Below are 15367 nucleotides of genomic sequence, written 5' to 3' on the forward strand. Positions count from 1 at the left end.
ACAGGGAACATGTTGACCCCTCGATCAGAGAGAGTGACTCTATCGATCAGGGGACAGCAGATTGGACAATATCTAATATGATGTTATAACCTGATAATCCAATGATGTAAGTTATAACCTGACTTTCAAATGCAAAGCACAACGCTGGACTTTCCGCCGCTTTTCAAACGTTTTTCAAGGGAGGAAGATCTTCCCCCTCATCTACGTCATTAGCACTTATTTTAATAATTTGAATATTCTCATGTGCTGCAGGTATTTTTTGATGATTTCAAACCTCATTTCAAGAATTTGCCATAACTTAATGTCATGTGTGATGTTTTCTTGTGATATTGCATACCACACTGTCATGCATTTTTCTTTCTAGGAATCATTTCTTGCATTTACTATTTTGTTGTAATTTATGATATTATTATTGTGAAAAGGGACCAAGTACAAATACAAACAAGCATGCATGAAAAGTAAGCAATGGCATGGTATGAATTTGCAGACTTGCACGAAGAACTCTCATTAGGTACTTAACGCATGTGGTTCGGTGCTTTTGTGTCAAGCACAATAGTCATATTGACGTCACAAGTGAATTATGTCTTTAAACTTCAAGTCACTCTGGTTATGAAAAGTTACTCCATTGTACTTTCTGTTTTTTGTGTGAAAGGCAGATTGCTGGTCTTGGTAATTACTCAGGCATTTCTAATTTATATTCAGTCAGTATTTGTCCTTGTGTCTCCAACAGTATTTCTAAGTGTTGATTTGTTGTATTGACACTGTCATTTCATGTTCTTTAGTCTTTGTGGGATGGTGAAGTGTTGTCGTGGGTTTTGACGGCACTGAAGGAAGACAATCTGGTACACTTGAAAACAAACACTACACTGCCTTCTCTTTTGGTGTTTATTGAATCTGTTATGTTTTAATACTGTAACATTTCTTCATAAAATAAGATTTTGTAGAAAAACTGGTGTGTGTTTGATCTAACTTTGTAAATACTTGAGTCACAATCTCTTGATGTACACTGTTACTGTATATACTCTCGAAGAGGTTACACGTTTCCATCATTCACACAGACATTTTAAGTTGACAGCCGTTTGAACAACAGACTTCTTTTAGCCTTTACTGCAAACTGTTAAAGTGAGCACCACCGTGTCAGACAATGCGTATGCACACACACTCGCACACTGTCTCACTGGTATGTCACACAGTGACAACAGGAAAGGCAGCCACTTTCCTGAGAACTGGGACCAACTACTACAATGAGAAGCTGCATGGAATCTTGGAAAAAAACATACATTGCATTTAAAGTACATTATCCTGGGATTTTATATTTTTTATGCGTTTAAAAAAAATTGTTGAAAGGTTATCATACATTTTCTGTTTGTTTCGAATGAGATCATGTTATGCAATTGTGGTACAGTTTATCTCCTCATAGGACAAATAAATAAAAATATATTTATATAGATATATACACAATATATATGTATTTATAAACACACCATTACCATGCTTATTTTAATGGTACCTGTTCTTGTATCTTATAATGACGAATGCATCATCAACCATATGCTAAGATTTATGTTCAAAGGTTGTTGAGAACTATCATAGAGAGAATAGAGTTGTAAGACTTGATGGTGCGTGCATGACGTTTAGTTCATCTGCATTTGTTCATGTATCTTATTGAAAAATGTAACTTAAGGGGGGGGGTCACCTAGTTTCATTGTCTTTCATGAACAGATGCAAATAAATGTGTAAGGTTTGGGATCTTATTGTTCGATATTCAATGTTGTCTTATCGCTGTTAATGTTTCATCACTTTAATTCCTCATATACAGTTGTTTTGATCAAAATTGTATTATTTTATTAACCGGACTCAATAGTTCCACACTATTGTAAAAAGTATTTTGCACAAACATTAACCTCCATGTAAATTGTGTGTGCATATTACCTTTACAATAATGTGTAACTATTGAGTCCAGTTGATACAAATAAATAAATACCAGAAGGTACAACATGCTGCATTCAGATCTTAAAATATGCAACAACAAAATGATCATTTATCTGCTTTTACTTTGGCTGAATTAATTCCCTGGTCTAACAAGAACTTACAGCTCCAACATCTTTGTTGTAGGAGAGCACCCCCATGTGGCAGTTATCACACATTAAGAAAGAGACATTTATAGGAATATTTATAAAGCTCTATTATTGCAGAAACAAAAACTTTCAAATATTCGGTGTGAAAAGACATTGTGACATACAACATTATTAGAAACAATAAAAAAAAGGTTGATCACAGATAATTAAAAAGGACATCAATTGTAAAGAATTAAACACAGAATATAAATGAAAGATGTTTAATTTAATTTTTGTGTAGGTTGTTGTGTTATTTTAGTTTTTCAAACCTTTGTGTTTCCATTTTATTTTAGTTATTCAGCATAGGGACATGCTAATAACAACCTTCCACAGACATACTCAAACAAAAACGATAAAAGGAAGCAGAAAACATTTCCCCTTTTAATCTTTCATGGATTGTCGTTTTTTTTTTTGCTATTCACATTGAATCTCCATCTATAGATCTCTGCACTAATGAGTCTATATGAGATGTCACCAGAGGTGGTGCAGCACAGAAGGTCTCATTATATACGGATAATTTATTTCCACCCATTTCCTTAAACTCTGGCATCACTTGGGGAAAGCAGTGGGGAAAAGATCTGAGGATAGTGATTAAACCTGAATAAGGGGGATCTCATGCACATCAAATTGGCTGCTATGGAGACTCCCTCCTCGACCAGCTTTGAAAGTCGCTGCAAAAAACACTCATGAGCTTGAGATGTGTCGTTATTCATATACATCTATAACACTTGTGTGTACTTCTTTAACTGAGGCGGTTTCTCTGTTGTGTTGGAGGGGTTCAAGAGGGACTGGAGTGAGAATAACAACTCTGTGGTTACATGCCTTTGCCAACTGTGAAGTTTCAGGCTATAAGCTGTTTTCAGACGTGACCAGAGTTATTTATTTTCTTTGCGTCTGCAGGCTTTAGAATCATCATCAACCCTTTTCTTGTTACTTTTAACAAGAAAAGATTGTGTAATTGAAAGATTATACAGTTGAGTTTCTTTGCATTGAAAGGTTTTTGGTGGGTATTATGTGTTTAATCCCTTTGTGTTTGTCTTCAAACCATAAAAAATAAACAGATCTCCAAGGGAAAAAAGTGCAAATAAAATAGTATTGTCCGACCTCCCTTTAAACGGCACCAAAATGCACACATCAGCATCCAGATGAATCAAGGGCATCCACAATACCAATGAAGATGTAGCAGCAAATGAAAAAGCTCAGTGAAATGAAGAAATTGTCCCTTAAAGTTTTACTGTGTGGAATTTGTCATAAAAACTCAAAAGGTGTCTAGTATATCCAGTTTGGACTACAGTAATAAACATGGCGACTCCGTAGAGAAGACAGGCTCCTGATGTAAATATAAAGTCCCATCAAAGTCAGCATCAGTCCCACTTCAACTCCTACACAGTTAGCTAAAGTTGTTTTGTTTTCCTACTTTGTGTGGTGAACACGTGTTGAGCAGCTGAGGAGGTTTGAACGCAGCAGCTCAGCAGCACCTGGCAAGAGTTTGCAGGTGATGCATTTAAGGGACTTGTGTAAACCATGTAAACTACAAATACCTTCAGGTGCTGCATTTAAAGAACATCTGCAAATACTTGAACATAGTCACCTGGACACGCTTGTGTTTCTTGGGCCTTTCGCATATGACGAACGCAGCAGCAGATTCTCCGCTCGGACGCTGACATCTCTGCAGTTTTCAGGTGAGGGGGTGCTGGCTCTCATTTACATCTTTCTCTGTCTCCTACGTGCATGGCATCACTTTTTCATACCAATATAATTCTTTTCTTTTTCATCAACACGCTAACTTACTCATGGTAAGTCCTGCGGTGGGTCTCCTGCTGTATTCTCGCATCCGCTCCATCAGTCACTCTGCGGACTTAATCCTCGGGGGCTGGCTAGAGAAAGTCAGCAGGAAGTCGGTCTCAGTTGCACATTTTGCATTTACACATCTCTGGAGTTCAGTGAATGTCTGATTCAGCAGCAGCTTTGAAGGCATCACCTCTCATCCAAAGGGCTCCTTCAGTCTGACTGACTAATGACAGGTTTCAGACCTCTGTGGGTCGCTGAGTCAAAGTGTGAATGGCCGTTTATACCTGATACCTAGCCAATGTATCTCAGAAGCAAACAGGTCTTATTTCATCTTAAATATCACAATTGCTTTATAGTTTGTATTAACTATTAGTAATTTGAATCTGCAAAAGTAACATATTTTACCTTGACCTTTACCAGTCCACCAAAATCTTATCAGTTCATCACTTGAGTGTTTAATATCCTGTTCACAAAAATGGGACTTATGAAAAACCAGGACATGTAACGCCTCCGTTCATTGGCTGTTACCGGTGCAGAGTCATAAACACAGGAATCTTGAATATGGTTTTTGTTTGAGTGCAACATTATTGGATAGGTTATTTAAATGTGAATATCTAACAGCCAACTTGCATGCATTTCATTTTCAATTATCTCTGAGGCAATCACACATTTAAACCCAAAGATTGAGAGACGAGTGTGCGTGTACAGTCTGTTCATGTGTGTTGGCTTGTTTGATAAAAAAGAAAAATAAGACAGTGTCAGTCATATCCATTTCTTTAATTTTGGTTTCTGTGTTTGACATTTAGGGAGTTTTTTTGCATTCAAATTGAAGCTTAACAATGTAGGCCACCGGTTTTTAAAAAAAAGGAAACAGAAGGAGGGTGAGACACTGACAAAACATAAGCAGTTAGAGTAGCTACTTAAAAGAGTCTTGGAATTAAGTGCCATATCCATTAGGCTCAGTTTGGTCAGGTTGATCCAACAAGCTCACGGCTCCTCGGTCCTCAGCGCTGAAATCAGCAGCACTCATGCTTTGCTAAATAGACAGGGCGTTCTTCTGCTTTGCTTGTCAGAGGAAGATAATGAGCAGGCAAATATAACTTGGTTCAGATAATCATTTCCAGTCTAAGGGTGTACAAGGTTACCAGATCTACCAGAAACTAACCAAAAAACCTATGAGAACCTATCCCGGGAAGTAACAGCCTGTCACTCACCCTGAGTCTATGCACATTCTCTCTCAATGAGACAAAAACAACCTTTAAAAAATAAAACCACATAGGATGCATCTGTTTGTCTCGGAGGAAAAGAACTTAGTGCAACATCATCTCTATGGGAACCACACACAGCTGACCAGCGCTGTTCTGGGATCATAAATTAAAGGTTAAAATAAAATGAAACAACAAAAAAAAAGAGAATAATCAATGTCACTGCAGGTCTGCACAGGAGTTCACCACAGTTCAGGGCAGGGTTTGGGCATCGAAGACTTATCAAAGCCATATGCGCCTCGTCGCATATAGTTCTCTTTGCCGTAACATAGGGTTTCTCCTCCAAGTCCCGCTTCCTTTAGAGCTGTCTGAGTCACCTGAAACTGTCCATCCATCAATCCATGAATCCATCCATTCATCCATCCGTCCATTTAGAAGTTCAGTTCCAGCACTTCCTCAACTTCTGCTCTCTCTCTCTCCTCCAGCAGCGTCACAGTCACGAGGAGAAACAAGACACCCTGTCCTCGCCGTCACCTCAGGGTTCACTTAAAGGCCACAGACAGTGTGCATCTGAAGGTCAGCTGCTCCTGGTCGCTTCCCGGTCTTCGACCCTTTGACCTTTAACCCCGGCTCATGGATGCAAAGGTTATCTAACCTTAAGTAAGAGGTGGAGAGAGGGAGGGGATTGAGTGGGAATCACAGGTGGGAGGGGAAAGAGAGAGAGGGAGGAAAGTCATTTCATTTCATTCCTGTTTACCAGGACAACCATGAAAATGAAAGAAGAAAACCTGCTGTGAATGGACTGGATGGACTCCCTCTGATTTAGAAACCTTGTTTACTCAGTTCAAGAGTGGGATTTAAAATATACTATGACCCTGCCCCTTCTCCCTGTCTCCCCAGCCTCACCGATTGGTGTTTAGGTTTGTGACATCACAAACACCGGGCGTTTGAATTTGTGTTAAGGTGGAAATACTCAGCCATGCTGCTGACAGCTTATTTCACTCAAAATATATCTTGTATCATATAAAAGGCACAAGAAGGACATGTTTATGTGTTTAGAGACTTGTTTTTTTACCAGAGAGGGACTTAAATGTAACAAAGAACTGATTTAAGGGCCTTGAAGGACTATGTTTTCATGATTCAGTCTAACCAAATCCATCTGAGACAATCATTTTTAGCTGATCTTCACATTTACATGCAGTGAGATGAGTGTGATAGAGTTTAATGCTGCTGACCTTCTGCAGCTCCTCTCTTAGCCAGGAAGGAAGGGGCTGTCCGAGGCGATGCAGCAGCTTTGACAGCTCCACGTTGTGTTCCCTGTAATACCTGGAGAGAAATGCATGAGCCTGCAGAGAGAAGAAGGGAAGACAGGAGGGAGGAAGTGCAAGGATGGGTAAGGGAGATGGAGAGAGGGAATAAAGGGAGAGAATCAAAGCGGTGGAAGTGTGGAAGGATGTATGGAAATAGGTCAGAAAGGAAAGGAAAGCATGAACAGAGGAGAAAAAGAAGGATAGAAGTGTAGGGAGTGGAAAGGTTTGAAAGGAGGAAAGTTTAGAATAGAAAAATAAGAGTAGAGGGAAAACAAAAAAAAAGAGAGAGATTAATTATACGTCACCATTTTTTGTTCTGTTTATTTCTCCTTAATAGGGCCACTAAATACAGAGTGGTATGAAAAGAAAACGACATGAAGGATGCATGATAACAATTATCGCTCTCCCTACTGTGTGCATCCTCCCTCTCTTTCTCTCTCCTGCCTCAAGTTCTCGCCATCTCCTCCCTCGTCATCTGTCCCCATGCTGGAAACTCAAATGCGGTTTAATTACAGTGAGGTGCAGCCATTAGCCACGTGTGAGCGCATGCGGGAGGACAAATTGTAGATTTGTGCGTTGGTCTCTGCGGGAGAGCCACTGAGTGCGTTGTCTACAGATCTGGTGTCTCTTCAACAGCGAGGCCAAAGAATTATGGATCGGATTTTCTCCGTCTACTGTTGTTTCTCCGTCCTAATCCCCCACATCCTTTCTCTCTCAAAGGCGTTCTGTCACTCCTGAGTCCTCGTAATTAGGTTGTAACTTTCTGGCTGGATCTGAATGGCTGACAGTTTCCAACCCTGTACTGACTCCTGGGGGAAATGTTGCCAGGTGATGGAGGGTGGTGCGATGCTGCTGTCAGTCATGTTGGCATGTTTTCTTTATCCCTGAGCATAAATCAGTTTTGATTAAAATGTATAGGTTTACCTCTGGATCCATAAGAGGGTATTTCCTCCCTTTGCTCTTTCCCAAACATTTTGTCTTTCCTCCCTCCAGGAGCTGGCACCAGAAGCCTTTCTGAGGGTCAAACCTGAGAGAAGAGAGAAGCAAAGGCGTCAGACAGAGGAAGATCGTGAACATCAGCGCTGCCACATTGGACATGATATTCAGACGTGAGCCTTGTTTTGGAAATTAGACCTGAAAAATTGAGCCGTCTTCCTCTCACAAAGCAGACATAAATGTCATGACGCATTGAGCACACTCACTGCCTGTCGCTTACTCTTTTGCTGCCGGTGTCTCTCTGACATTCAAGCTGTCTTCATTCATCTCTCTCTATCGTTCTCCCTCTCCATGACCCCCCTTTCTGCTTTGCAACATCTCTATCTCTCTCTCTCGCTCTCAATGCAGACTCACAATGGCTGCACACAAGGATATTCGCAGATGAAGTTCAGTTTTTATTGTCGATTATGTGTCTGTCACAAGGATAACTTGAAAGCTACTGAGCTCTTAAAATGGACTAACACATATGAAATAAGGCTTCATATTCTTAACTTAACTCACCTGATTTGAATACCTGGAATTTGGTTATTTATACCAGTGGATGCATATATATTCATCCAGTCGCATATGTTTTTCCTTTATTAATTTCTTCCCCTCCTTGGGGAACACCAGCGGGTACAGAGGGTGGGTGTGTGACTACACTTCCATCACATATTTATAGACACACTTCCACTTTTATTTTATTTTCATCTAAGCATAGACACAAACCCATTTGAACACTATCAAATATGATATATACACAGTATGAATTTTTCATAATAAATGAAGGGCATCTGACTGTCATGACCAGTTAAGGAGAGGGATCTTCAACATTCATATCAGAAAATTAGGTTCTCTAAAGTAGTATAAATAATAAAAGACTGTTGTCCCCCAGCAGCATGTTGCGTGACAGACAGCCTGTTATATACAAGGACACGGTGGGAGACTTTCAGAGCCACGCGTCATATAATATAAATACGCATTGAATCATTAAGTGTAAATATACAGTATAAATAATGGAATTTAAAGGGTACATGTTTCTCAACTCCATCTATAATGATTTCTAAAATACATTTCAGTTATTTATTCATATAACTATTATAAATATCTGTGAATTATTATAACTGTATTTATGCACCTTGCTTCCGCAGTAGAAGCAAAGATATGAATAGATAATTACTGTCATTTTGCAGAGTATGAGGGTTAATGTGCAAGTGACTGAAAGATGCAAATATGGTTCTTTATCTGCATGTTTCGTTGGGTGAATAAAAGTTAGAATAAACGAGTTAAGTGGTTCTCCTTCAGTTTTTCTGTGACAGGACAAGAGGACGGAGGGAGAGGGGGGATTAAATAAATAGGCTCCAGTGTTGAGGATCTGTCAGACTGCTGCGATGTCAGAAGAATGAGAAGGAGAAAGGAAAGATTAGGCTTTAGAATAACGCGTTCTCCACCCAAAACACACACACACACAGCGTGGTTATTATTCTGTCAAAATGCATCTCTTTACAATTTATTTGTATGCATGTAGGCTTGTGATTCAAGACAGAGGCACTCTCTGTCCCGATCTGAGCTACAACTTCTGATGTCCCTGTCTGGAGATTTGAGGGCTCGCAGGCCGGTTGCATTCTGATGAGTGGGGCTTGAGAAATAAACTGTTTACCACTGTGCCCAAACTTTACGGTCACATGCAGCATTACTAATGGAGGATGAGTTGAAACTGAGTTGGACTGGCTGAAGGTTTCTCTCTAAAGAATTTGGTTGACATGCATATAATAGGAATCCTTCCCAACAAAGCAGCAACAAAGATATACTGTATAACTGCAGTGACACTGAGTAGAGTGCATAACTCGGCCAGTCCCCTAATGGAAATTTAAAGTCACTAGATCCTGATTTTTATTTGGATCTGCACCAAACTCTACAAGCTCAGATATCAGTCCCATTCCTGACTTTTTCATCAAGATCAATGAATTATTGATTATTAATGCTGCTAACTAACAGACCAACAAATAAACAAATGAACAACGTGGTTTTAACGTAGCTTGCATCTACGTCTCAGAATAAATAAAGTGTCATTTAGATATTGATCTCTGATTTTGTTGTTTTGACAGTTTTAAATTCTTCAAGTGAATTTTAAGTATACAAACAGGATATGTTGGTTCAAACATGGTTCACAATTATACCGATTGTTTATCCTCTGCTCACTTGCCCTTTTCTTATTTACGGTGCAAAACAGCAAATGATAGATTCAGTTTTGAAATGTCACATTAATAATTTAATTTGGTTCCTGGCACGGGTGTCTTTGCTGTTTTATTTCTTCTGGATTGACACTGTGCACAGCGCACTAACCTTTTCTAATTGTCAGACAGCTGAGACACAGACAGGCAGGATGTGTCAGTGAGACCACAGACCTGTTGGGACTCGATCCCAGACCAGCAGCTCAGGACGCTGACACTTCAAGTCAGCGTCTCTTGACAAAAATCAAATTTTTATAGCAGAAAAAAAACTAAATTCAAGTTGTTGCATAATACAAATATCTTTCATAAGTCATGCATGACAAAATTATACAAACGATGTTAGTGCGTTTGTAAGCGTTGCCGGAAATGAGAGTGCCAGCCAAATGTAAGAGTGGAATTGATTTGTGACAATCAGAATAAATAAAGACTTTTCAGGTCATTCTTCATTCTAAATAAGACATTGGAAACAATTACTTGCTGTAATTTCTGACACACACCCTTGTTTTGTTTATTTGCCATTGCACTGAAGAATTTCTGCCTCCTACATTTACATGTGACAGATTTGAAATAAAATGACGCTTATACTCATTATGTTACCATCGCTCCGTTGTGAGCTGCTATTGGTTGATGTTTGGTGCCATGTTTTTTTTTACTATTCACAGCACCATGGAAGAGAAGGATATTGCCAGTAGATGTCAGGCTTCACACAGATTTGGGTTGAGGTTCTTCTTACTGCTTGAATCTGTACATTAGTTCTATTGAACCTTGAATTGATGACACTACGGAACAAAAGTTCGAGAGGGGCAGAATGACAGAGAGATACATACTCGAGTGAGACACTTACGTAAGAGCCTGGGAGTAGTTGAAATGGGGCGTGACTCCCAGGAACTTCTGCACCTCGTCCATCACCGCTGCAGGGTCGGTTCTCAGCTGGTGACCATCTATGATCATCACCTTCACACAGATATAATCATACTGTAACACTGCCTGCTATTGACTAATGGGTTAATGCATTAAAACCTGTTCAGGTGGCGAGTACAAATAAATCACACTACGCCACAAAAACAGAAACAGAGAAAAGAGGTATGTAATTGCTGCCGGCAGTGTGCAGGGAATTGTGGTTCTCATTCAAAAACTCAATTAAAGAAACTATATCCACTCAGTGACCAATTCATTAGGTACACCTTTACTTTCTAATGCAATTCAACTCAACAGAAATTCCATCAAATAGTGATTTTAACGTGATTTTTAATGAGAATTGTGTAATACAGTAACAGCATAAGCGGATATTAAGGTGCTATTGTTTTTTTTTGTCATTTACATTCATCAACTTTGACTTGAATGTTCCCGGTTTGAATCCCGATTTGGCCAGTGTCTCTCTGTGTGGAGTTTGCGTGTTTCTCCCCACGTGTGTGTGGGTTTCCTCCGAGTACTCTGTCTTCCTCCCGCAATCCAAAGACATGCAGGCTGGAGTTGGGTTAATCGGTATGTCAGCCCTGTGATGCTCTGTCGACCCCGCCTTTCGCCCAATGTCAGCTGGGATGGGCTCCAGCTCCCCCCCCCGCGACCCTCAAGAGGATAAGCGATATAGATAATGGACGGACGGATGGATGGCGCTATGACCTCAGACCTTAAATCTATAATTCAAATCTATGACAACAAAAACCGAGCCCTGCAGGATCAAGACTTGAATTGGATTACATCAGACCGCAGAGGTGAAGCTAATGAGGTGGCCGACCATTCCTTCAGATGTGTGGCCTATTGCAATAGATTTTGATGAATTCAGTTAATCTCCATAATCAACGTCGAATCTCACTAAACCAACACAAGGCTTTTGCATTAAATATGTATTAAGCGTTGCCTGTGCATGTGTTTGGTTTCCCCGTGTGTCTGCGAGCGTGCCAGTGCATACCTGGTTAGCAGGGTAGTGCGTGAGCCATCTGTCTAGGTGCGTGGAGTAGAGGCCGGGGATCAGGCAGCGGCTCTGTAGGGATCGCAGCTCGGCCGGTGCTCCCGGTCTTGCGCTGATGACATCATAGAAGGTGAAGCGCAGGGCGGCGTGGTCCTCATGGGCCCTTTGATGCTGGGAAGGTTAACAGATGCCGTCAGACAAGCTTCAAAGGACTCGTCTTGCTCGTACAAATTGCTCAGTCTCTCGAACGTCACGTAATGTATTCACAGCCATTTATATTGCGGACAAATAAAACACGGTTGAGATTCATGTCTCGCGCGTGAAAGATGTCAGGATCGTGTGACATTTAGCCCACTGAGATTTACACGGATAAAGTGGCCTCATCGACTGCACACTCAGACAGAAACGGGAATACAAACACAATATTGGAAAATAACTCAATTCAAATCAATACAGAGATGAACCGTGTCATTTGATGAAGAAGGCGGCTGTAGAGAGTTTAAAAAAAAAAAATACATGTGGTATCCAATATATTCTGTGTGTGTGTGTTTGAGTGTGTACCTGATACCAGCTGTAGGCCCTGTCAGCAGGGTTGATGAGCAGGGTGATGATCTTGGCCTTGGGCAACAGGGCAGCACCTCGCCTCGGGGACTCCTCCGAGGGGAAATAGTTAGCGCTCTTCTCAAACAGAAAGTCCGTGCTCACATTAGAGGGCACGGGGAAAAACTCCATATACCTGCGGCAACAGACACACAGGAGCGAGAAGAAATATGAATGCGTACCCTTGTGTAAACATGCGACATCCTTGCTGCCAACACAAGTCACCCAGAGCGCTTATTTTTCTAAATACTCCCAAATTTTGTCACACACAACTTCTAAAGTCAGAAAGTTTGAGCCGTCGTCTGTGTTTAGAAAATGAGCCCAAATAAGCTTGATGATGTAGTTTCCGCTGTGTTTAATGACAAATTTTCAGAGTCGAGTCTTTTTTGGATGACTTCAGAGAACGCACCAGCTGTGTCTCTGACAGTTAAGTAAGCCATTTATGGGTCAATTTAGGCAGCCATATGTCTGCTGGCTTCAATTCCAAGGATGAAAAGATCATTTTAAAGATGCCGTTTGAACTGTTTCAAACCTGCTTAATGCATCATTGACGACGCGTCTCCAAGACACGTGACAACAACATAAATAAGGGTTGTTTACAATCTTTTACTTCACCTTTGGGCTTGACTAAGGAAAATACAAAGAATGATAGTGTGTGTATGTGTGTGTGCCTCCTCACCAGTCAATTCCTTTGTGGTAGTTGTTGGTGTTGAAGAACTGGACCTCCTCATACGTCTTTGGACTGGGGAAGTTACTGGAGATGGAGGGATGCATGAGCAGGAAGAGATAAAGTGCTGTCGTTCCTGAAAGAAAGGGCATAATTCATAACCGGCTCGTTAATTCAGCTCAGCTGAGAGTAGCCGTGTGTGTGTATGTGTGCGTCCGTGTGTGTGTACGTGTGCGTCCGTCAGTCAGTCATAGACGCGGCTTCCCTTTGCTGCACCAGACAAATTTTCTTCCCCCATAAAGAATTACAGCCTAAATGTGTCAAACGCTAATTTATGTCTCTCATATTTCCTTATAGCATTAATTATATATGATTTAATAACCTATGTGATTGTCAGAAATAATAAGCCTGGCTCGTTAGCCTGTATGCAGTGGTGGGAAGAGTAATGGAGAAATGTTTGCTCAAGTTTAAGTGGCTGACAATTACTCAAATTTACTGAAGTAAAGTTTAAAGTTCAAAATTACTACTTAAGAAACAAACCCAAGTAAAAGTTGTGAAAAGAAAATGATGCTGTTCATACTCAACTCAGCTGACTCAGATCTTTACAATTTATCACCCACAATTGCTCATCATAGACTAAGAAACTTGCTTATTAACATGGACAAGTCATAGTTTCTGTGAAGTACATGAAAGTAATTGTAATGAATTTATAGAGGCATAAGGGCAAATATATCAAAAATACTTCCTTACGAGTAAAATTGAAGTTCTGAAATAGTGTTGATGTTTTCATTTTCTCCTATTTTGGGTTAGGGATGGTTACAGTATTAACTATAGTAGGGTGGGTTCTATTTTTGACATGTATGACTAAGGTAAAAAACAGTTCTCAGTCAGAAGTGGTCTCTCCTTCAGAAAAGGACGCCAAGACTTAACACTTTTTATTTAAGATTTAAGAATGACACTCTGTAAACATCTCACTCTTACTTTCTTCATAGCTGCATATATATTACCTCAGCCAAGGAGGTTATAAATTCAAAAATGGCTTTAAAAATCATACATTCCCTATAGCGGTGAACTTATATTAATATATGTACAGTATATACATTGCTTTACTTATTTGATATTTGATATTAAAACCTTGGGTTGGCCTCATAAATAGCTCACTGCTGTGCTGGGCAGTTCTGTCAAGGACCACGCAGGAAGTGTGTGTGTGTGTGTGTCCGTGTGTGTGTCCGTGTGTGTGTGTGTGTGTCCGTGTGTGTGTCCGTGTGTGTGTGTGTGTGTGTGTGTGTGTGTGTGTGTGTGTGTGTGTGTGTGTGTGTGTGTGGTCACACGAGCACGCAAAGATCACAGGCCTCAACCATCAAATGATTCAAAACCATTTGACACCAATCAGCACTGGGGCTTTGGTTGTGCCCTCTGATTCACCCTCAGCATCTCTCTCTGCTCTCTCCGCCCCGCTCGCTCCACCGTACATTACTCCCATACGCTACCCCCCCCACCCCCATCCCCACTCCCAGCCTGTCTCCTATTAGAGTCAACATCTCTTGACACGTGAGGCTCAACCTTGAATACAATGAGAGACGTACTGATGGGCTGAGGTCTACTGTTATTGTTGTTGGTCTGCTAATGTTGGGAAATGATCAGCTGTTTAATGAGCAGCATGACTGACCTTCCTCACCTCTCACACCCAAACACCAGTAATTAGAATTCCTGGAATCTCACTGAGGCATCACTCACATACTGAAAACAGATGAATAGATTGATAACTGTAATGATCTCCTCCTCTCTGTGTACCTCTGACAGAGATGGAGCAGGAAACAGAAGGAGGCAGAGGGTGGCTGCACGGTACAGTATCTCCATGCATCTAAAGCAGGTAGTGTTTGGGTGGAAGAGAGGAGGTAAGAGCCTCCTCCTTTGTCTCCCTCTGACAGGACCAAAGGAGCGAGAGCCGGGGGGGATTAAATGAATGGGCTCTGAAGTGGAGTATGCAGACACCTGGTTACACAGAGTGGGTTTCTCTGCCTCATGTGCGTGTTTGTCTGCAGCTTACCTGTTTTCTGTGGTCCTATGACCATGAACTTGGGTAACCGGTCACAGGTTTTCTCTTTGGACCAGATGTCTTTGTGTCGTTTGTCATCACATGGGTTCTGCAGGATTAGAAGTCGGAGCAATGAACACAAAGCAATGCATACAAAGATAAACGTTCATGTGTAGAATAAATGTAGAATCAACAAATTACATTTTTGTTAGGTCATGCATATCACATTTTCCAGCCTGCATGTGATTACACCACAACGTTGTATAAGCCAGTATGTTTCTGATAAATAAAACAAAAGAAAAGAAAACCATCCTTTGCAACTGTCATGATCCAATATTCAGATCTTCATTGTGTATTGCAGAATTCATAAATCACCAAGAACAGTCTTGAATAATATTCCAGTCATTGTTTTTCAGAAAAATCAACCAACAGTAACACAATGAACTTCAAACCAATTGTTTTCTTTATCTGTACACAAACATATTTTTGTCATTTCATGGACAATTTATTCATTTTTT

The 15367-nt window shown here is 40.5% G+C and overlaps 1 protein-coding gene across 2 annotated transcripts in view; it reads right to left on the reverse strand.

Moving 5' to 3' along the window:
• Positions 1-4666: 4666 nt before the first annotated feature.
• ndst3 (N-deacetylase/N-sulfotransferase (heparan glucosaminyl) 3) overlaps positions 4667-15367 on the reverse strand; it is a 41613-nt gene continuing 30912 nt past the window's right edge. Inside the window, exons 7-14 of one of the 2 annotated variants that reach the window (XM_061090943.1) lie at positions 14862-14958; positions 12824-12947; positions 12106-12280; positions 11545-11715; positions 10477-10586; positions 7348-7450; positions 6349-6459; positions 4667-5763 (exon numbers count right to left, since the gene is read on the reverse strand). In XM_061090943.1, coding sequence (XP_060946926.1) covers positions 5734-5763; positions 6349-6459; positions 7348-7450; positions 10477-10586; positions 11545-11715; positions 12106-12280; positions 12824-12947; positions 14862-14958 — 921 coding nt within the window. In that variant the 3' untranslated portion in view covers positions 4667-5733. Of the gene's footprint in view, positions 5769-6348; positions 6460-7347; positions 7451-10476; positions 10587-11544; positions 11716-12105; positions 12281-12823; positions 12948-14861; positions 14959-15367 lie in introns of both variants that reach the window. The other variant, XM_061090951.1, reaches the window with a different exon arrangement.

This window comes from Limanda limanda, chromosome 2 (assembly GCF_963576545.1).
Source record: "Limanda limanda chromosome 2, fLimLim1.1, whole genome shotgun sequence".
NCBI classification, from domain to species: Eukaryota; Metazoa; Chordata; class Actinopteri; order Pleuronectiformes; family Pleuronectidae; genus Limanda; species Limanda limanda.